Genomic DNA, 21,339 nt, shown 5'->3' with positions numbered 1-21,339 from the left:
AGCCAACAAGTCTTTGGCGACGTTAATAGCAGAGTGTAAGAACTGGGTTTATCTCCAAAAGTCACCTGCCCCTGTGCCTCACCTACACGTGGAGACGTACAGCTTTAAAACGAGAGCCCGGCGCCCCAAGAGCGCCGCGATCCCCAGCGCCACCAGCCTCTGGCGGCTCCAGCCCGCTGGCAGCACGTGCGCGCCCGTCCCGCGCCGCCGGGAGCCCGCGGCCCCCCCGCCCGTCCCGGCGTGCTGCGCGCCGCGCACGTGACCCCCGCCCTCTGCCATTGGCCGGGCGGGAGGGGCGGGGCCGCCGGGGCACCCGCGGGCAGAGCGCGGCCCCAGTCGACTGCGGGCTGCCTCCCGTGCGGCTGGGACGTTCGCGCTCCGTGCAGGGAAGTGGGTGCTGCAGACGTGGGCACCGCGCACGCGTGGGGAGCGGCCCCCGGGGAGCCCGCGCCGGCAGGACTGCGGCCTAGCGCCGCGTGGCGACAGGTGTTCTAGGGCATCCCTGTCACGTGACCGGGGAGCCCGGCGCGCCCGGCACCTGGAGGGGGCGGGGCTCGTGCAGGCCACACCTCCTCCGGTCCAGGACCTGAGGACGGGGGCGTGGCCAAAGAAGCGTACCTCGAGGGTCTCAGCTGGGGAGGGCCCGGGAAGGGTGCTGGGCACCCTCAAATTAGGGGAGGAATGGGGGAACACCCGTCCTCGTACTACTATGGCAATAAGAAGGAGGGTGGCGCCCCTGGGAACCGAGGCCCTGGAGGAGATGGAGGCGTTAGGGATGCCTGGGGGGAGCCCCAGATTCGAGCTTGAAAGGATGAAGGCAGGCAAATGAGCTCAGAGGGTCTTTGGGTGTGGTCCTGGCCCGACTTCAGATTGCGGTGGGCGAGCCCCTGCCCCTCTCTCGGTCCCCAGCCCTTCGCCCATCTCCCCGGTCCTGGAGGGACCAACCAGGGTGCAAGGCCCCACATCCCTGGTCTGCCACAGGATGAGCCTCTTGGCCGCGGCCGGGCTGTGGGGCCCGCCCGGGCTGCTCCTGACCTTCGCCCTGCACCCGGCCCTGTGCTTGCGCCCAGCCCCGACCTCCGGGCCCCCGCACCGGGACTACTGCGTCCTGGGCGCCGGGCCCGCGGGCCTGCAGATGGCCTACTTCCTGCAGCGGGCCGGGAGGGACTACGCGGTGTTTGAGCGCGCCCCGCGGCCCGGCAGCTTCTTCACGCGCTACCCACGCCACCGCAAGCTCATCAGCATCAACAAGCGGCACACGGGCAAGGCCAACGCCGAGTTCAACCTCCGCCACGACTGGAACTCTCTGCTCAGCCACGACCCGCGGCTGCTCTTCAGACACTACTCCAGCGCCTACTTCCCCGATGCGGGCGACATGGTGCGCTACCTGGATGACTTCGCAGACAGGCTGGGGCTCCACGTGCTGTACAACACGACCATTGCCCACATCACTCTGAACAAGGATCGGCAGGCCTGGAACGGCCATTACTTCATCCTGACGGACCAGATGGGCCACGCACACCGGTGCAGGTAAGGAACCTGGCCCCGGAGCCGATCTGCTGCCACCCCTTGGTTGGCTGGTAAGTTTGGAAGAAATGAGAGAATACGCGCATTTCTGCCACTCCTTGCTCCCACTGAAATCCAGTGCTAAGAGGTTCAGCTCACCCAATGTTGCCCAAATGTGTCCAAAAAAATTATGACCAAATGTGCGTGGAAGATACTTACCAGCTCTTTCCTGCAGCATTTGTCAGTGTTTAAGACCTTCGTGTTCACTGTGGCACTCTGGCACTGGGCATTCAGCATTGCCTAAACATATGTACCCGCAAAGCTCTTTTGGCAGAGCATCTCCTAGAACTGGTGTTCCCCAAAATACATTGTGGGAAAAACATCCAGCAAGTGTTGGATGGGACCAGTGGGATTTCAGGACTGAACAAGAGTGAGAGGTCCAACAGGCAGTGCCACCAGCATTCGGTGTTGGCTGGCTTTGGCTTGGGACAAAGCCTGATATTGTGTAGACAGCCCAAACTCGGGGTCACGCACCGCACTGCCCTTATTTAATCCCCGCAAGGACCCTGGCAGGGAGTTCTCTGGTCCCAGTTTTACAGATGAAGAATTGAGGCCCAGAGAAGTTGATTAACCGGCGCTGTGTCACACAGTTTATAAGCGATCCAGCTGCAGTCTGACCCAGGCTGTGTCTTCCTGACCCCCAAAACCTGTTTCTGCTATACCAGACTGCTCCCTCCCTTCCTGGCCATTAGCCTGACACCCGACTCCAGGCAGGTGCCCAGAGTTCAAATTCTCATGCCTTTTGCCGGAGGCCCAGCCTTGCTCCTTGCTTGTTACAGCCCCGGGGAAAGAAGGGTAGTGCCAGCTTGGACCCTTGCACTTAGACAACCCAGCGACACCATGGGGGCGTCGGATCCGAGCTGCGTGAACAAGGGTCAGAAGTTCTGTTTTTGAAACCACCTGTTACCAAACCAACCTGCAGGCCCCGCAGGATCCCGCTCCCGGCTGTGCCCCTACTGGACTGTAATGCCCACCAGTATGAAGGGCCAGACTCGGGAATCAGGCTGATCCAGTTTCAGGTTCTGGCTTCGCTGTCGTGGGCCTGCAGGGCTTGTGTCTCCTCACCTGGAAAGCAAGCCAGATGACTCCAACTCACGGTTGCTTTAGGCAGTAAGTTGATGCACGGAACACTTAGTTCCTGGAAACTACTGCATCTGCCAGGCTGGTCAGAAAAGAGAAAGTAGACCACTGAGTTTCATTGTCACCCCTGAGGGTGACAGTGGCCCTAACGGCTGTGTCCAAAATTAGGTGAACGATTCGATTTTTCACGTGTCACCTCAGGGAGTCAGGTTGATTCTCATGTCTGGGATCATCCCAGGAACATGTAAAGGAGACTGTCCGCTAGGGTGGGCTCAGTGAGGGTGGGGGTCACGTCTCTCAGATACTCGGGGATGGGTCCCTAAATGGATGAAGGAATGGACGTTCTCCTGTGTTCTTTTAGGAGCCAGCAGTCTGCGCGAGGCGGGTGAGCCAGGCAGCTAATCCAAGGAATGCTTTTCACGTAGTAGTCTTACAGCTGAGAGACTAAGCCATCTTCCCTCTGTCCCCTCCCTGCAGCGTCCTTCTGGTAGCCACCGGTTTGTCGGTCCCCAACCAGGTTGACTTCCCGGGCTCCGAATACACGGAGGGATACGAGTCTGTGTCCGTGGACCCCAAGGACTTCGAGGGTCAGAATGTGCTGATCCTGGGGCGGGGGAACTCTGCCTTTGAGACAGCAGAGAACATCTTGGGTGTCACCAACTTCATCCACATGCTGAGTCGCTCCCGCGTCCGGCTGTCCTGGGCCACCCACTATGTTGGAGACCTCAGGTATGCTGCGTGGCTGCTTGTGGATCGAAAGCCCTTCCTGACCCCACCGGACCAACCACCCCTTCCTCTGAGCCTCCTTGTCCCCTGTATGGACTCCTTTCTCTCTCTTGGCATTTCCCTTGGGCCCCAGGGCCATCAACAACGGCCTGCTGGACACCTACCAGCTGAAGTCCTTGGACGGGTTGCTGGAGTCCGACCTGACGGATCTGGCCATCGTGAAGGACCGTGAGGGCAAGTTCCACGTCACCCTGAAGTTCTTCCTGGAGGAAGGCAACCAGAGCGCCGACGCCATCACCCTCCCCCAGGACGACAATGACAACTTCGCCATGCGCGTGGCCTACGACCGGGTCATCCGCTGCCTGGGCTGGAACTTCGACTTCTCCATTTTCGACAAGTGAGTCCAAACGGGGGAGGAGCTGGGATCACTTAGCAAATCCCTTCTGATATCTCCCCTTGGGCGGGGGGGGGAGGGGTGGAGAGTCACCGTCCAGTGGGCCAGCAACGGCTTTCAGGACTGCGCCGTCACAGTGGATGTAGCTGCTGCCTCATCTCCCACCCAGGACATGAGCTCTCTGCCCTCACAGGGACCGATGGCCCTGAGGCCCTCCATCGGGTAGCAGCAGCAACAGTGGGTCTTTTTCTGCGTTGTGATCTTCCACCGGAGAGAGGGGAAGATGAGCCGAGGCAGAATAAAATGGTGAATTTGCTGCAAGGTGGCTAAGGACACAGGCACTGGTGTCGGCCTGAGATTCTCCACTTAGCAAATCTGCGGGCTCTGGGACAGTTACTTAACCGTGCTGTGTCCGGTCTCTTCATCACTAAAACGGGGATCATACTTTCTCACAGGGCCACTGTGAGGATTAATCCAGAAAGTACTCGGCACATGTTCTATGCTTAACAAAATGGTGGCTGCCAACGTCACTTACGATTGTGAACTACCTTGCTTTAGACATCGCTGCCCCAGTACCTTGGCAAGGTTTGGTATTAAAGAATCCGTCCAGTGTCTCACTTTTCTCTGGCCAGAGCACGGGCGGACAAGGAGAAGCTGGAAGGCCTCAACCAGACTGCCATCCCATTAAGTCAGAGCCCAGAGCCTAAGCCTCCAGTCAGGCTTGAATCCTGGCCCCATCCCTGACCCGCCCCAACTTCAACCTGAGCCTCGGTTATCCTCGTCTGTTACATGGAGATAATCATACCCACCTTCCAAGGTCATGGTGTGGTTTAAATGCAACAAGGGATATAAAGCACTTAGACTTAGCTCAGGGCTGAGCGCAGCATACGTGTTTCATACACAGCAGTGATTTCTGTTAACCACACTTTCTGCTCACAGGTCCCTCCGACTGTCTTCTGGAGGTGAGTTCAGCAAGAAGTACCCACTGGTGAAAGCTAGCTATGAGTCCAAAGGAAGCCGGGGTCTCTTTGTCCTGGGTACCGCCAGCCACTCGGTGGATTACCGGAAATCGGCCGGGGGCTTCATTCATGGATTCCGATACACAGGTGAGCCCGGCAGAGAGAATAAACCCCAGGGTTTATAAACATACTCCTGATTTCCAGCAGCCTCGATGAGATTGCTTATCAGTAGTCGATAGGTCGATCTGTCCGGGACAGATGGCAGCATGTTTTTGTGGTCTGAGAATTTGTCCAGGAAAGTGTCAGATGAGGTATGAAAGTTAAGTACATTGGGAGTTGGCAAGTTACATGCTTGAGTCCCGTGCCAGCGAGGTACCAGGTATTGGCAAGAAGGCCAAGCTTGGGGGGTGCTGATGTGGGTTCCTCCCCCGCTGGGTGGTCTGAGAGGTGAGGCTTTATGACCTCTCTAGAAGCCTCATCTGGACGGCCTGACATCAGAGATGTAATCGAGGTGAACTTTCCGCCCTCGGGGCTGTTGTAAGGACTAAATAAGGCAATACCCGGGGACCTGTAGCTATGAAGCATTACACACAGATTCTCTGGGTACCAACAAATTTCAGTCAAAATTGCGGTCAAATTAAACCAGTCGTGAGCGTATAAATTCTCTGCACCTCAGGCGGGCTATTGGATGGGTACTTGATTGCATGGTGAGTGTTATGTGGACCAGTTGACTCTGCCATAGGACACCACGAGGCTTCCCGCATCCTGGCATTTCCGTGTTTAATTTGATGACTCCCAGTGGCTTAATGTTCATTTTTGCATTTGACTATCCTTCCTGTTTGGCAGGGAAAAATAACCATGTTTGATTTCCAGACAATGTATTTTATGGCCCACGGGTGATGGGTGTTGTCGGAGAAGGAAACCAGAGAGAGTGTTTGCCATCTATAAGCCAAAATATCCGCAGATCGAATACAAACACACACACCCAGAAGGAGAAGCATCTGTCCCTTTAGCTGTGTCTCCCCGATAAGAAATCCTTGGGGCACCTGGGTGGCTCAGTCAGTTAAGTGTCCGACTTCGGCTCAGGTCATGATCTCACTTTGGCTCAGGTCCTGATCTCACGGTCTGTGGGTTCGAGCCCTACGTCGGGCTCGGTGCTGGTAGTTCAGATCCTGAAGCCTGCTTCAGATTCTGTGTCTCCCTCTCTCTCTTCCCCTCCCCTGCTCGCTTTCTTTCTCTGTGTCAAAAATAAACGTTAAAAAAAATTTTCTTACAGGAAAAAAAAAACCTTCATCATTGTTCCCATGCATGTTACCCTCCCTGCACCTGCTCTCCTGACAGATCCTGCCCCCCCCCACCTCCTTCCTTTGGTCCCCTGACCTTTCCCCAGCTCACATACTTAATCCTCACAGCACCCCTGTTATTTCTGCACCATTCTTCCAGATAAGGAAACTGGGGCACAGAGAACTTAAGTAACTTGCCCAGAGTCACCGAGCCAGTTGGCAGAAGGGTAATACGAATGCACACGTGTCTGATTCTAAAGCTCACAGCCGACCACGAAGCTCCAGGCAAATGGGAAGCAGTCCTGGGTTGCTGTGTGGTCACTACTACCGGCTGAGGATCCTGCTGGGGGAGGGGTGACGTGGCCCACATATCCTGCTCAGACCTGAGAAACGGGTCCCACAGGAGACCAGAAGCAAACAGTAAGGCAGAGGAAAGCAACAGAAGATAAAATGTGAACGGCACAGACCAGTACCACACGGAAGGACAGGCCAGACGCCCGGCCCGGCCCCCTCCTATATCTCTTCCAGCTGCCTGCCAAAACACCCTTTCTAGAAATAAACAAAAAATCTTCTCTTTCCCCTGCTTACAGCTTAAGCCGCTCTTAGTGGCTCCCCTCCTCCCCCAGGGAAGGCTCCAGCTCCTTGGCGTGCCATTCCAAGCTTTGCCAGGCCCCTGCCAGCTCACCTTTCCAGCCTGGTCCCTTGCCTGCTTTTCAGAACGTGCCAGGCTCTCCCAAGATTGTGGCCCCTTTTGTCAGGGCACCCTCCCCAGACCCCACTGGCTGCGCAGTTCCTCGACCTTGTGCAAAACTCAGCTTAGCCATCGTTTCCTCCAGAGCCGGGTGTCTGGGGAGGCCGAACAGCTTCTCCCGTGACTGTTGGCGAGCTGAGTCTCCCGTCACGCGCGTGGTCTGTCTGTGTTCTTGCCTTTCTCGGATTTGGATATCGTGTTGATTTGTTTTGGAAGAGCAAGCCCAATTCCACAACTGTGCACGGCAGCCCCAGATATGCGGCAGAACATCTCCCTGTCATTTCAGACAGCTGTCACTGTGCTGTCCTTCCATCAGTAGAATTTAGGGACAGCTTGGATTTAGACTCTGGAGGACGGGAGGCACTGAAAGCTTTCCCAGCTGGGAGTCTCTGAGGGGAACAAAGCCCCGGGAAGGGGAGCGGGGTCAGAGGGAGGCTCAGGGTCCGGGGTTGACCTAGCACCTGTGAGGGGTAGCGTGGGACATCCACGTGCAGGGGCCCTAAAGCGGGGCCGGGCCCACTCTGGCCTGGAGCCGGATCCAGCCACTCCCATCCATTCAGGTACCCACTCGGGCTGTTTTCACGCCGGAAGCAGAACTGAGTAGTGCAGCCGACCGGGCTGTAGAGCCCAAAATACGGCCCATCTGGCCCTTGGTGGGAAACCTTGACTGACTCTGCTCCAAAGGCATGTTCTTTTTTTTCTTTTTTTTTTTAAGTTTATTTATTTTGAGAGACAGAGTAAGAGCTGGGGAGGGCCAGCAAGAGAGGAGATGGAGAGAATCCCAAGCAGGCTCCAAGTTGCCAGCACGGAGCCCAGCACGGCCTTCGGACTCACAAACTGTGGGATCATGACGTGAGCCGAAGTCAACAGTCGGATGCTTAACCGACTGAGCCTCCCAGGCGCCCCGCCGGAGGCATTTTGGAGCCCCGCACACAAGCGTTATTGAGCCCCAAGAAGTTGGCAGGGGCCGTGCATCCCTCTGGGTGGTGAAAGATGAAATCTGAAGTATGGCATGCTGTTCCTCCCCCTGGCCGTTTCAGCGCGTGCCGTCCACCGCCTGCTGGAGCATCGCCACCACGGCGTCGCCTGGCCCTCCACCGAGCACCCCGTCTCACAGCTGACGAGCTCCATCGTCCGGCGCATCAACGAGGCTTCTGGGCTCTACCAGATGTTCGGCGTGCTGGCCGATGTCGTCCTGCTGAAGGAGTGAGTAGCCCAGCTCCACCATTCACGGGTCGGAGCTCTTCTCTGCCTATCCCTGGCATGGAGTGGCCCAGTGGTTCCCTCCTAAGTGAAGCCTTCAGGGGGCGGGGGCAGGGGCGGGGGGGGGGGTGGTGGAAATCAATGAAATCAACACCACAAGCTCGACAGACAGACGGACCTGGGTGTGCCTCCCAGCTCTGCCGCCGTCTGCCTGTGTGACCTTGGGCAAGTCACTTAGCCTCTCTGAGCCTTTCTCACATCTGCGGAATGGGGATAATAACCCTTACGTTGCAGGCAGGAGTAAAGGTAACTGGTAGACCGCACTTGGCACTGAGCGGATGAGCAGTAAACCGCAGCGATGCGGATGAAGGGTCTCCCTCAGGCCAGGACCGTGTTGTCTCCTTATCAGTTAAGTGACAGGTGGCAGATCACAGACGACACACGGCAGAGCAGGGATGGAGAAGGGTGCTCAGAGGACAGGTCACATGCAGGGGGCATCTCTCAGAGGGAGCAGCCCGACCCAAAGCCAGGGAGGGTGACAGCTCGCCAAGTTCAAGGACACGCGAGGAATTCGCCTGTGCTCAGCACAAGATACCCCGCACCCTGACTCCTCTCTTCCATACCCACTCTCCACACTCCGACTCGCCCCACACCCCGTAAGCGCTGCCTTCAAATTCTGTCAAGAATCTGACCACCCCTCACCCGCCCCGGTGGCGCCGCCTTGGTCCAGTCCCCCAGCATCTCTCACCTGAACCACCTACAGCCTCGCACCTCTGCCCGTGGTCTGCTTTCAACACAGCGGCCGGGCGGTCCTCTTAAAACCTGAGTCACACACGTTCATCTCTGCGCAGCACTCTCTAGGGGCCGGTGGCCTTTACTTCTCAGGGAGAAAGCGAGTGGGAGAACCCACGTGAAACCGAGTGTTCCCGTCATGGCACCCACAAGCCCTCCTCGACCTGCCCCCAGCCCTTCTCCTGCCCCTCCGCTCGAGGCCGGCCTGCCTCCCGTCCCTCAAAGACACCCAGGCTCCCTCCTGGGGCTTTTCCGTGACTGGCCTCTCAGCCCGGGTCACCCTTTCCCCAGATACCTTTCAGGTTACTCAGAGTTTTCTGGGATCTGTCTCCTGTGTAAGTCGGGGTTCAGCTGTGACAGTAAGGCTCAAGTGAGGTGTGTGCACAACAATCGGAGCCCGTAGGCAATTGCACGAGAGGCACACGCGCGCCCGCCCCACCTCTGCCGCGGCACTGAGGGTCTTGGCGGCCCGCGCTGCCCTTATCCCCAGGAACGCCACGGCATTTGAGTACCTGGAGGAGCTCCCCGTGCAGATGCTGGCCCAGCTGGAGACCATCACAGGAAGGAGGGCCAGGCACGGGCTCTTCGTCATCAACATGGAGTATGGCAGAAATTTCTCTGGGCCCGACAAGGACGTCTTCTTTCATGACCGGTCCGTGGGGCACACGGAAGACGCGTGGCAGTCCAACTTCCTCCACCCCGTCATCTACTACTACAGGCACCTCCCCACCGGTGAGCCAGGCCTCTGCTGTCCCCCGACACCGCTCGGCCCCCGCTGCCCGTTACCTCGTCACCGCTAAGCCCTCACACAGCACTTTCAGCTGACAGGAGGACACGGGGCGGGGAGGGCACTGGGGACTCCGCCCACAGAGCAAACGAGGCACAGGGTCCACGAGTGAGAAACGACGTTCCCAGGTTCTGGCGCATACCGTGACCTGGGCAGGCCACACGTGGAGTGTCGTGATCTCCTCCAGGCGCCACGGTCTTGCTCTGTGTCTCCAAGGGAGGCTGAGCGTGGAGAGGGAGGGGACCTGGAGACTGACTCTCAGAGGGCGCAGGGATAGGAGCTGGACATGATTAACACAGGCGTGCAGCATAAAAAGCGCGGAAAAGCCGGGCAGCGTTCCCAGGCTGCCCTTTTCCTTGCTGTGTGGCCTTGGACCGTTACCTACACTCTCTGAGCCTCCGCTTCCTCATTTGTAAAGTGGGGCTAACAGTAGAATTGTGTGAAGATAAACGAGATTAAAAAAAAAAAAAACACAGAACGTGGGGCACCCGGCTGGCTCACTCAGTAGAGCATCCGACTCTTGATCTTGAGGTTTTGAGTTCAAGCCCCCACACTGAGCGTAGAGATTACTTAAAAATAAAATAGGGGTGCTTAGGTGTCTCAGTCGGTTAAGCGTCCGACTTCGGTTCAGGCCAGTGATCTCACAGCTCATGAGTTCGAGCCCTGTGTCGGGCTCTGTGCTGACAGCTCAGAGCCTGGAGCCTGTTTCAGATTCTGTGTCTGTCTCAATCTCTCACTCTCTCTTGCTCTCTCACTCTCTCTGCCCCTCCCCTGCCCACGCTTTGTCTCTCTCTCAAAAACAAACATTAAAAAAAATTTTTTTTAAACAAAGTCTTGGGGCACCCAAGCGGCTCAGTCAGTTAAGCATCCGACTTCAGGTCAGGTCATGATCCCACAGTTCATGGGTTCAGTCCCTGCATCGGGCTCTGTGCTGACAGCTCAAAGCCTGGAGCCTGCTTCCGATTCTGTGGGGGTGTGTGTGTGTCTCTCTCTCTGCCTGCCCCTCCCCTGCTCATGCTTTGTCTCTCTGTCTCTCTCAAAAACAAGTAAATGTAAAAAAAAAAAATTTTTTTTTAATAAGATAAGGTCTTTAAAACAAAAACTGAAAACACAGAATGTCAGCACGGTGCTTGGCACAGAGTAGCTACCAACAGATGAACCCCCCCCTCCCCGCTAGGGAACGCGATTCCTGCTCCAGAAACTAAAGAGCTGTCCCTGGGAAGACGTATTCTAAAAACAGGCAGAGGTAGTATCAGCAGGTCAAAGTGACAGGAGCGCAGGCTTCTATTCAGAATCAGGAGTGACTCATACTCAAAGCTGTCCAGCAGTGGAACGGGTCGCCCCCGGACATCGAGTTTCCCAGTACGAGGATGGTCGAGTCACGACTTAATGGCCGTCTGTCCGGGACACCACTGAAGGGAGTCCACACCAGGTGGGAGGCTGGACTAGATGAGCCCCCAGACCCTTCTCGCGGGGCCTCCGAGTCTCCTCAGAGAAAGAGCAGTTCTGAAGCAATCACCGTGGCCCTCAGTCCATGCGCGTCTTAGAAAAATACCAAGTGCAAGTAATTAGTCTTGGTTCCGCTTTCCGATACCACAGGGAACAGATCCAGTCCCTCCCTCGTGCCAACCTTGCAAACACAGAGATGGCCGTTGAACAGGCCGGCCGCTGCCCAGCGCAGAGTGTGGCCGGCGAGCCGAGCGTGAGGGAGCGCGGGAAGCACCTGGGATGTGTGGGAACCACGCTGTCAGCTCCAGGATGGGAGCCCACCGGGCCCTGACGCGTCTCCCCTCTCGTCCCCACAGAGCAGGAGGTGAGGTTCCGCCCTGCCGACTGGGCCCTGCCTCGGCCCACAGCCATCCACCACATCGTGGAAGATTTCTTGACGGACTGGACCGCCCCGGTGGGGCACATCTTACCTCTGAGGCGCTTCCTGGAGAACTGTTTGGACACCGATCTGCGAAGCTTCTATGCAGGTAACTTCAGTTCCTAGAAGGACAGAGTCGGTGAGCTGGAGGTTGAAAGAAGACCAGGTAGATCCGTTTCCCCTGAGGTTTCAGGATTCACATCTAGAAATCTAAACTTGAGAATTCGGTTATCCACGGCGTAGACTAGATGTCCGCAGAAATCTCTCCCAGGACAGCACACCTGAAGTTGCTGAATTGAATGTCATTTTGTTTAATTTTTTTTCATTTTATTTATTTTAGAGAGAAAGCTGGGGAGAGGGGCAGAGGGAGGGAGAAAGAGAGAGAATCCCAAGCAGGCTCTGTGCTCAGCGTGGAACCCGATGCGGGGCTCGATCCCATGACCTTGGGATCATGACCTGAGCTGAAATCAAGAGACACTCAACTGACTGAGCCCCAAATGTCACTTTTAAAGAACCGGCAGGAAAAAAAGGGAACTCTCCAGAGGCCAGATGCTAAGAAAAGCATAAGGCCATTGCTGGACATGGTCTGTCACCAATTATCAGTAGTCTAGAGCCTGGGTAACTGACAGCACTTGCGGGTGGGAAGGTAAAGCAGCAGGGTAGGAAGTCTGTTTAGAGACTCTCACATAAGCTTGGATCTCAGTGGATCCACTAGGAGGCACAAAACACTCCCAAGAGAAGATGATGGAGACTCATGCTTTTGGGCTCTGGGTAGAGTAAGGGAGAATCTCTCCTGAGAATTTCTTTTTTTTTTTTAATTTTTTTTTTTAATGTTTTATTTATTTTTGACAGAGAGAGAGAGACAGGAGCACGAGCGGGGGAGGGTCAGAGAGAGAGGGAGACACAGAATCCGAAGCAGGCTCCAGGCTCTGAGCCGTCAGCACAGAGCCTGATGCGGGGCTCGAAGTCACAGACCGTGAGGTCATGACCTGAGCTGAAGTCGGACGCTCAACTGACTGAGCCACCCAGGCGCCCCTCTCCTGAGAGTTTCTAACCACTAAGCCTCGCTCATGTGAGTTTGGGGCCAAACTTCACACCATCGGTGTGCAAAAATCACAGAAGTAAATGCAAGTCTTCTGTGAAGAAACACACTTTAAAACTAGGACTCAAAAAAACATTCCCACAGATGAAGCTCCAGGTTAAGGTGAACCCGTGTCCCTCCCCCACCAAGCAAAAAGCACTTAACATATAAGGACACAAATAGCCATGAGGGAGCGTCAGTAGAAAAAACAAACTGTGGGATCAAACCAAAAAAAACTGTGGGAATTGGAACAGTTACAAACAGAGGAGACAAAGTCTGTCTAAAATATGTAAGAAAAATGGAGCGCCTAGGTGGCTCAGTCAGTTAAGCATCTGACTCTTGATTTCAGCTCAGGTCGTGATCTCACGGTTGGGGAGTTTGAGCCCCAAGTCAGACTCTGCACTGGCAGCATGGAGCCTGCTTGGGACTCTCTCTGTCTCTCTCTGCCCCTCCCCTGCTCATGCATGTGCACTCACTCTCACTCTCTCAAAATAGATAAACTTTAAGATAAATTTTAAAAAATTAAACATATAAGGAAACAAACAGATTCTTAAAAATATAATTGACTGGTCAGCTTTCAGAAAGATCCAAGTAAGACTTCTGGAAGTGAAAAAAAATGTGTAATTAGAAACTCAACCTAAAGATAAAGTAGCGCTTTAGACAGAGGTGAAGAGAGAATTGGTGAACTGGAAGATAGCATTGACAGAAGTCTGACGATCCAGAGGGAGAACTGACGATCCAGAGGGAGACAAGCCAAATTTTTGTCTTTTTTTAAACCCCCCTGAATGCCTAGGACATCCACTCTTTTGTGTTCAGCAAACATCTTTTGAACATCAGTTGTATATCAGGCACTATTGCTATCAAATCAGGTTACAGATGGTCGGTGTCCTCTCAACAGCCTCAGTCAACTTTGAAATCAAAATGCATATATTAAGAGAGATGGCTTGGGGCGCCTGGGTGGCTGAGTCGGTTAAGCATCCAACTTCAGCTCAGGTCATGATCTCACAGTTCATGAGTTCCAGCCCCGCATTGGGCTCTGTGCTGACAGCTCAGAGCCTAGAGCCTGTTTCAGATTCTGTATCTCCCTCTCTGTCTGTCCGCCCCCCACTCACAGTCTGTCTGTCTGTCTGTCTGTCTCTCTCTCTCTCAAAAATAAACATTAAAAAACACTTTTTTTAAAGAGAGGGATGGCTTGAAACAATAGTTTAAATTCATAGTCTAAATATACGTAGATGCTCAGAGGTAATTCGTAACGCAGGGCTAAGCAGCTTTGAAGGGCTGGCATCCGCAGACTATCAACCGTGACCACGCGCTTGCACAGGAAATTACGTGATACAGGTCTAAAGATCTCAGCGACAAAATCCCTGCCTGTTTCTCGAGGTTTTGGGAGTACACGAAGACGACCGTGCCTGTTAGGGAGTGTATCCCACCCTGGGGCACGGCCACCACAGTGCCTCATCTGGGCCCTGCAGCCTCCTGGCTCCCACCCCCCAGATCCTGCTCAGCACTGCAAGCCACTGAGCCTCACTGCCTTTACCTTGGAAGAGTCCTCCCGCCTCGGGGCCAGCTGGCAGGGAAGCGGGCTCTCCTCGACCCCCTTAGCTGATGTGCAGCTGCTAGCTTTGGCCCCAGATTCTGCTGGGCTCCTCCGCCCCCTGGCCCCTGCAGAAGGGGTGACGTATGTCACCGGAAGGTGGTGCTTGCCAAAAGTCTGCCGCTCCGCCGTCCTCCCCTGCACCTGCGGTCTTCCCTGCTCAGGGCCGTTCTCCCATGGGCCGTCCGTGCATAAGTCAGAAATAAAATAGGAAATACTATCCGTGTAGCTCCCTACAGCCTGTTCACCCATGCAAGCCTCACAACGTCCTTTGTAATGTGCCTGTTTGGGGTGGGCGGGGGAGGGGGGAGGGAGGGGGTTGTTTTTTGTTTTTGAGATCTAAGCCTCAAGACAGTTTTGGACATTTGCTCCTTCTCATCTTGTCTCTAAATCCCTGAGAAGACTGAGCCCCTATCTGTTTCGTCTTTTCTGTTTTGTAAGTGAAAGTTACATAAGCGCTTAGCTAAAAGACTTCTCACTTACACCCTCGTTCCCCAGAAGGAACTACTTCTCGCTCTTCTGGTGGTTTCTTCATATCTCTGGATCATAAACATCCACAGCTGTTTCCTGATAGAGCAGACTGGATCTGTGTGCCAACTCTCTGCTGTGGTACAGACGAGGGTTTGCCAGTTTCCTCTGCCCGCCCCGCATGGTGCTTAGAACACCGTGCTTCGCACAGTGCTTTACACACGGTATGTGCAACCCAGATATTGCTGAGGTGGATAAATCCTCGCAGGCAGCTCTGAGCTCAGAATAGGACTGACCGACCACCCAGCTCCTGGCCCCAGCCAGGCCAGCTTCTAGAAGAAAAGGCTGAGGGGTCTGCTTCAGGGTGGCCGAGCTCCCAGCTGGGGCTGGCTCCCTGCAGAGCACCATGTTGGGCCCAGACCCCTAGGAGCTGAGTCATATCTGTGGTTTTTGCTTTCCATTTGGAGCCTTATTCTTCCAGAATGTCCGGGAAGCCTCCTATTCTTGGAACCTCGGGGAGGGACGAGATCCGTGGCTACTCAGATCGGATGGGAGGTACCCACAAAAGTGAGCTCCCAGCTCAAGGCCTGGGTGAGGCCCCGGGACGTCGGCAGCCCCTCCTCCTCTTCCATCTTATTCATTTATCTCCTTTCGCTTCTGTGTAGAGTCCTGCTTCCTGTTTGCCCTAACACACCAGAAGCTGCCTCCCTTCTGCCAGCAGGGGTACCTGAGAACGCAGGGGCTCGTGGGAACTGAGAGCCTCCGGCGGCACGGAGCGGAGCGCAGGTTCCCGCAGGACTATGCCACCGTGGGCAGGCGCCGTGAGGACGGGGCCCAGGGGCCCGAGGGTGGCCCCCTGGCCCCAGGGCCTCCGCTGCTCCAGCCCCACGACAGCAACAAGGAAGAGTTGTGACAGCCAGCCTTCTCCCACCCAGGCCCATAGCTGCGCCTCTGTCCCACCATTGTGGTTGCCGAAGACCACTCAGATTGTCACAGTGACCAAGAGAACACGCAGGGGGCATGTCAAGGCTGAGGGAGGCCAGCCAGTGGTCTCCCCTCCGGTCTGGTGCCTGGGAGGCGGGGTCGCCTCCCACAGCCAGGCCCATCCGCAAGTGGACTGTCCTTGAGCACCAGGCTGGCTCAGTTCCGTCCCCGTCAAGCACCCAGCGGTTCCATTTCCTTCTGGTCTTCTCTTCAGATGAACCAGGATCCCGCCTGCAGATCGTGTCACAGGCGGAACTGTCCTCATCTTCCTAAGGGTTTGTGGCAGGCACTTTATAAAGCAGACGCTCTATTGTCCTCAACCATCTCAGGCAGGTGGGACTGTCACCCTTGATGAAGATATCAGCCCAGAGAGGGTAGGTGACTCCCACGAGCCCCTGTCTGGGGTGGCCCTGAGGCCTCCACCCTGCCCACCTCAGCACGGCCTCTGTTCCCAGAACCCAGGGGGGCCAGCCCAGTTTATCATCTTAGGCCCAGCCGCTGTCACCAGGCAGAGACGGGACAGCTCCTGCCAAGCCACCTTATCTAAACAGGTTTCTCCCTGAGCAGCTGTATTCAGAGCTGCGCCCGCCCCAAGACTGCACTCCCCGACTTAATCTTCAACCTCTGCGTTCTCTTCTCTTCCCTCCTGCTCGGCACCGTGCCCTTGCCCTCTGGCATCCCGAACAACACTCTGCCTCTGGCCTGCCCGAGCACGTTTTGTAAAACTGTCACCATGCTATCTTTCAGAGAGGATTCTTTCTGAGGTGATTCGCCTGCTGTTTGTACGGAGCCTGGCTCAGCAAGGAGGCATTTCCAACTGCATTTGTACAATAAACAATGCGATTACTTTCTGGTTCTCTTACCTCTTCTCGCTCTTCTTCCTCCCCAGAGATCTGCTCCCTTCCTACACTCCTGTCAGGCATTTTCGTCCCATTTAGGAGTAGATCATGGAAAGGAAAGCATTTGTACATAAAATAATCATGGTGATCTTTCAAAGCTCAGGACCCTAAATGATTGCTTCTTCACTGGTTCTTACTGTCCACGTATGTGTTCAGAATTCAAGGGACACAGGCTTTCTGGATCCAGGGCCCTTTTCTGGGAACATCCTCTTCCTCTTTCAGCCTCCGCCCCCAGGCCCACTGCTTGTCTGCAGACCCCTCTCCCTCCAGTCGTGCAGTTACAGTAGTGACACTCGGCAGTCTGAGCCTGGAGGGGAGTACTTCCCTGGGACGATACTTGGCATCATTTGTCCAGGGCTGAGCCATCTAAGGATCTCTCTCTAACCCCAGGGGGCTGGGTTCGCCATAGTTCATACAAATTACATGTAAACCAGATATGGGGCCCGTCAGCCTGGCCGCCCTTTTCCAAAACGTTTTGTAAAACAAATCCTTGAATTCAGACTGTCCTGTAAGGTCACACACATCACACACCTAACCAGTTACCAACGGCGGTAAGCTCCTTGTGCCAATAAAAGTTCAAGGTCCTTCAACAAATAATTCACTGATGCCTGTGTGACATCTGCTCCCATCATCTGCCAGATCGTGAATTCCATCAGAATTTCAGCCAGCCTTGTTTGTGTTTCATAAGACATGGTTTCATGGGTTAGCTGATTAGAGATGCCTTCCCTGGTATTTTCCTTGTAAAACTGATAAGTAATTTGGAAAAGAAAATAGGGGCGCCTGGGTGGCTCAGTCGGTTAAGTGTCCGACTTCGGCTCCGGTCATGATCTCGCAGTTCGTGAGTTCTAGCCCCGCGTCGGGCTCTGTGCTGACAGCTCGGAGCCTGGAGCCTGCTTCGGATTCTATGTCTCCCTCTCTCTCCGACCCTCCCCCGTTCATGCTGTCTGTGTCTCAAAAATAAATGTTAAAAAAAAAAATTCAAAAAGAAATCTCATTTCAAACCCCTAGTTCATGCTATACTTCGAAATTAATTCCTGAGGAATTTTTTAAAAGCCATACAGAAACTGGGGGCACCTGCGTGGCTCATTTGGTTAAGTATCCAAGTCCGGCTCAGGTCATGATCTCATGGTTCGTGGGTTCGAGCCCCGCATCGGGCTCTGTGCTGACGGCTCAGAGCCTGGAGCCTGCTTCAGATTCTGCCTCTGTCTCCCTCTGCCCCTACCCCACTCACATACTGTTTCTCTCTCTCAAAAATAAAGACAAAAGAAAAAAAAAAGCCACACAAAAACTGGAGGTGGAGAAGCGGTGCTATGACAAAAGAAAGGACTGTCCCAAGTTTAGAAGCCATGAAATGATTCCCCAGAGGAAAAGGTTTTACATTTCCAGCCCATAGTTAAGTTTCTTAAATTCCACTTAGTTAACATATAGTGTAATATTGGTTTCAGGTGAAATTTCTTTTTTCCTTTTTTTTTTTCCTTAAGTAATCCCTACACCCAATGGGGGGCTCGAACTCACAACCCCGAGATCAAGCGTCCTCCTCTCCACCAACCAGGACAGCCAGCCACCCCCACCCCAGCCATATTTCATTAATGGGACTCTTAAAGGGGTAGAGGCGCCTGAGTGGCTCCAGTCAGTTAAGCATCCTGACTCCTGATCTCGGCTCACATCCTGATCTCACAGTTCGTGAGTTCAAGCCCCGCGTTGGGCTCTGTGCCAGTGAGAAAAAGGACTAGCCAAGCAAACTATGGACATTCACCCAACAAAATACTACGCGGCTCTCAAAAACGCCCAGAGGTGAAGACCGTGCGGTAAAGATACACGTGTGACAAAGTCCAGCGGAAAGAAGCAGGACATGAAATTATAGTTGTGAACTACTTAGAACTATATAAAACTAGAAAGCCACCCACAGGGGAGACTCTGGCAAGGACAGATCGTAAAATGTCAACAGTAGTGGTATTAGGCTTGTGGAGGCTTTTTTTTTTTTTTCCTTTCTCTTTTGTCCAAATTTGTGGTTACACTCTATAGTGAAATAAATACTTTCTTTCTTTTTAATCATCTCTGGGGGGGATGCCTGAGTGGCTCAGTTGGTTAAGCAGCCGGCTCTCAATTTCAGCACAGGTCGCAATTTCACAGGTCACGGGATTGAGCCCCGAGTTGGGTTCTCAGCTGGCAATGCAGAGCCTGCCTGGGATTCTCTCTCACGCTCTCCCTCTCGTTTTTTAAAAAATAAAAAATCATCTCTGCTTTTGGGATTTAAAATTGCTAGGGGTGAGAGGATGGCGGGGGGGCGGGGGGTGACCCTCCCAGGGGACATGCTCTGCCCCTGGTCCCGGGGGTGCCCATGGTTTTATCCCTCTCCCAAGTTGGGAAACCCCTGCACCCAGTGTCAAGGGACTAGACATGGCCAGTCTAGAGAAGGGAATTTTAAGTGATGTGTATTCCTTTCCTGCAGTGTTTAGACTCACTGACCCAGCACAAGAGAGGAGATCTCTGGAAGCATCCCCCCTCCCCAAGTGGTAGAAAAGGAAAGAGAAAAATCCTCGTTTTCTTGTGGAGGTTCCCTGGGTGTAATCTCCAACCCACTGTGGAGCCCCCAAGTCCTTTGGTCTGATGAAAGTGAGGGCGTAGCCAATTGAGTCACCAAGACGTGACTTTGTCTGCTAAACCAATTCCAACTTCTAGTCATTTATTGAGTACTGACTGCGTCCCCAAAACTGTGTCGTGGTGGTTTTAAAGACAGGGTCACAAACTCTTTGATACATCCTCAGAGAGATGGACTAATTCCCCTCCTGCCGAGTGTGAGTGGAACTGAGTGATTCGCTTCCAGCAAATAGAGCAGAGGTGACAGGACGTTGGGACACCTGGGTGGCTCAGTCGGTTAAGCCTCCGACTCTTGATCTTGGCTCAGGTCATGATCTCTGGGTTCGTGAGACCGAGCCCAGCATCGGACTCTGCAATGATAGCTCGGGGCCTGCTTGGGATTCTCTCTCTGCCCCTCCCCTGCTCGTGCGCTCGCTCTTTCTCTCTCTCTCTCTCAAAATAAATACATTTAGAAAAAGAAGTGACAGGATGTAATTTTCAAGGTTATGTTATAAAAAGACTGTAGCATTCACCCACCAAGAGACTGTTTTCTTTCTTTCTCTCTCTCTCTCTCTCTCTCTCTCTCTCTCTCTCTGTTCCATCACTTGCTCAGGTTATGAAAAGACTAGAGCATTCACCCACCAAGAGGCTGTTCTCTCTCTCTCTCTCCCTCTCGAGTCGCTGGCTCAGGCCATCCAGGCATGGATGGAGAGGTCCACGTAAGGAACTGAGATCTGCCAAGAGCCATGTGCGTAAGCCTAGAAGCAGACCTACTCCCACCCAGCCCTTGGATGACTACAGTGATGGCCACCACCTTGAACGCAGCCTCATGAGACACCCTGAGTCAGAACCCCCCACCTAAACCGCTCCCAGATTCCTGACCCACAGAAACTTTGACATAATGCCTGTTGTTTTAAGCTGCTAAGTTTTTGTGGGGGGTTTTGTGAGGGGGGCGTTTTGTTACACAGCGATAGGTAACTAACACATGCACTAACCAGCTTTTACCTGCGTTAACTGTTGCCACAACCCTAAGGGGTAGATATTCCTATCCTAGCCTCCATTCTCAGGCTGAGAACAATTACACAGGTGATTTGCTTCGAAAATCCACCTCCTTCCAGCCGTCCTCTAAATATTAAGTCGTGAAAACAGCCATCTCATCACCTGTGGGCTCCCTTCTCATGAACACTGGGTGACAAGACATTAAGAGAGCAAACAATCCTTCAAACCTAAGACACGGTGAAGTGTGTGTGGTCCCACAGGATGGCAGAGGAGTGTCAAAGTGCCGGTTACACAAAACATACCCTCAGAAACAGTATTCAGCCACTCCATCAACCAGACATCCTGTGATACAGGCGGGGCGGGATGGTTCAGATGGGGACCTGGAGTCTGGACTGTCCACCTTTCTCCAGGCTTCAGCCTCAGTTAGGATCCTCAGTTCTCTGACCAATTACAACATCATCCCCAAGAGCCAAATTGGATTCTTCCTGAGAAAAGAAACCGTAGGCTACATCATTTCCCTGCAGATGCTTATTTTTTTAATACAGTAAAAATGCTGAGCGGGGCAAGGCTTTTGTCAGACTGCAGGCTTTAAAGAAGCATTTAATTCAATCTGGCACCCCAGACGGAATGTAAATCTGCCACAGAGTGAAGCTGATGGGCAAATATATGAGATGCTTTAGCCCAAGTATTTAATCCAAGTACATCACACGACCAATCCATCAACCCTGAAATAAAAAACAGCATGTAACAGATGTATTTAAGCAGGGAAGAAAAGACCAGCAGAATATCCTGTCTCGCTCCTTTCTCAGTTCTGCATAAGTAAAACTGATTCGCCTGCTCTTCTGGAGAAGGCCCCAAGTTTAGTGCTCCGTGCAAAATGTTTCAGAAGTCTGTCACCTGTTTTTTCATTCTCTTTGAGATGTCACAGTCTCAGACCAGTCTCTCGGGTCGTTCCAAATTATTATAAATTCATTAGATGCAGAAGAGTCTCGCCACCAGAAAAAAATTAATGGCAATGCAATCTATCTTGAAATTTCAGTGTGTGGTAGTCTGTTGTTGTAGTTTAAAAATAAAGCAACGACGGAGGCACCTGGGTGGCTCAGTTGGTTAGGCTTCCGACTTCAGTCATAATGTCGCGGTTCTTGAGTTCAAGTCCCTCACCAGGGTCTCTGCTGTCAGCGCAGAGCCCGCTTCGGGTCCTCTGTCCCCCTCTCCTGTCTGTTCCCCCTACCCTGCTCTTTCTCTCTCTCTCTCTCAAAAATGAATAAACATTAAAAAAAAGAAAGAAAGAAAGAAAGAAAGAAAGAAAGAAAGAAAGAAAGAAAG

The 21,339-nt window shown here is 53.7% G+C and overlaps 1 protein-coding gene and 2 long non-coding RNA genes across 3 annotated transcripts; 1 reads left to right on the top strand and 2 right to left on the bottom strand.

Moving 5' to 3' along the window:
* The first annotated feature begins 286 nt into the window (after positions 1-286).
* On the top strand, positions 287-18,339 carry FOXRED2 (FAD dependent oxidoreductase domain containing 2). The gene is made up of 8 exons (XM_049626264.1): positions 287-1,530; positions 3,124-3,375; positions 3,506-3,769; positions 4,706-4,872; positions 7,800-7,965; positions 9,245-9,486; positions 11,347-11,517; positions 15,217-18,339. The coding sequence occupies exons 1-8, from the start codon at positions 983-985 to the stop codon at positions 15,462-15,464; spliced, it is 2,058 nt and encodes a 685-aa protein (XP_049482221.1). The 5' UTR covers positions 287-982; the 3' UTR covers positions 15,465-18,339.
* On the bottom strand, positions 8,631-9,356 carry LOC125919552 (uncharacterized). The gene is made up of 3 exons (XR_007456829.1): positions 9,267-9,356; positions 9,050-9,105; positions 8,631-8,839 (listed from the first exon to the last, which is right to left on the bottom strand). It is a non-coding gene; the product is annotated as an uncharacterized LOC125919552 (long non-coding RNA).
* Positions 10,054-14,193, bottom strand: LOC125919550 (uncharacterized). Its single transcript, XR_007456828.1, has 3 exons — positions 14,027-14,193; positions 11,461-11,530; positions 10,054-11,083 (listed from the first exon to the last, which is right to left on the bottom strand). It is a non-coding gene; the product is annotated as an uncharacterized LOC125919550 (long non-coding RNA).
* Positions 18,340-21,339: the final 3,000 nt, after the last annotated feature.

Source organism: Panthera uncia, chromosome B4 (assembly GCF_023721935.1).
Source record: "Panthera uncia isolate 11264 chromosome B4, Puncia_PCG_1.0, whole genome shotgun sequence".
Classification (NCBI taxonomy): domain Eukaryota; kingdom Metazoa; phylum Chordata; class Mammalia; order Carnivora; family Felidae; genus Panthera; species Panthera uncia.
This window is presented reverse-complemented; position numbering and strand designations above follow the sequence as displayed.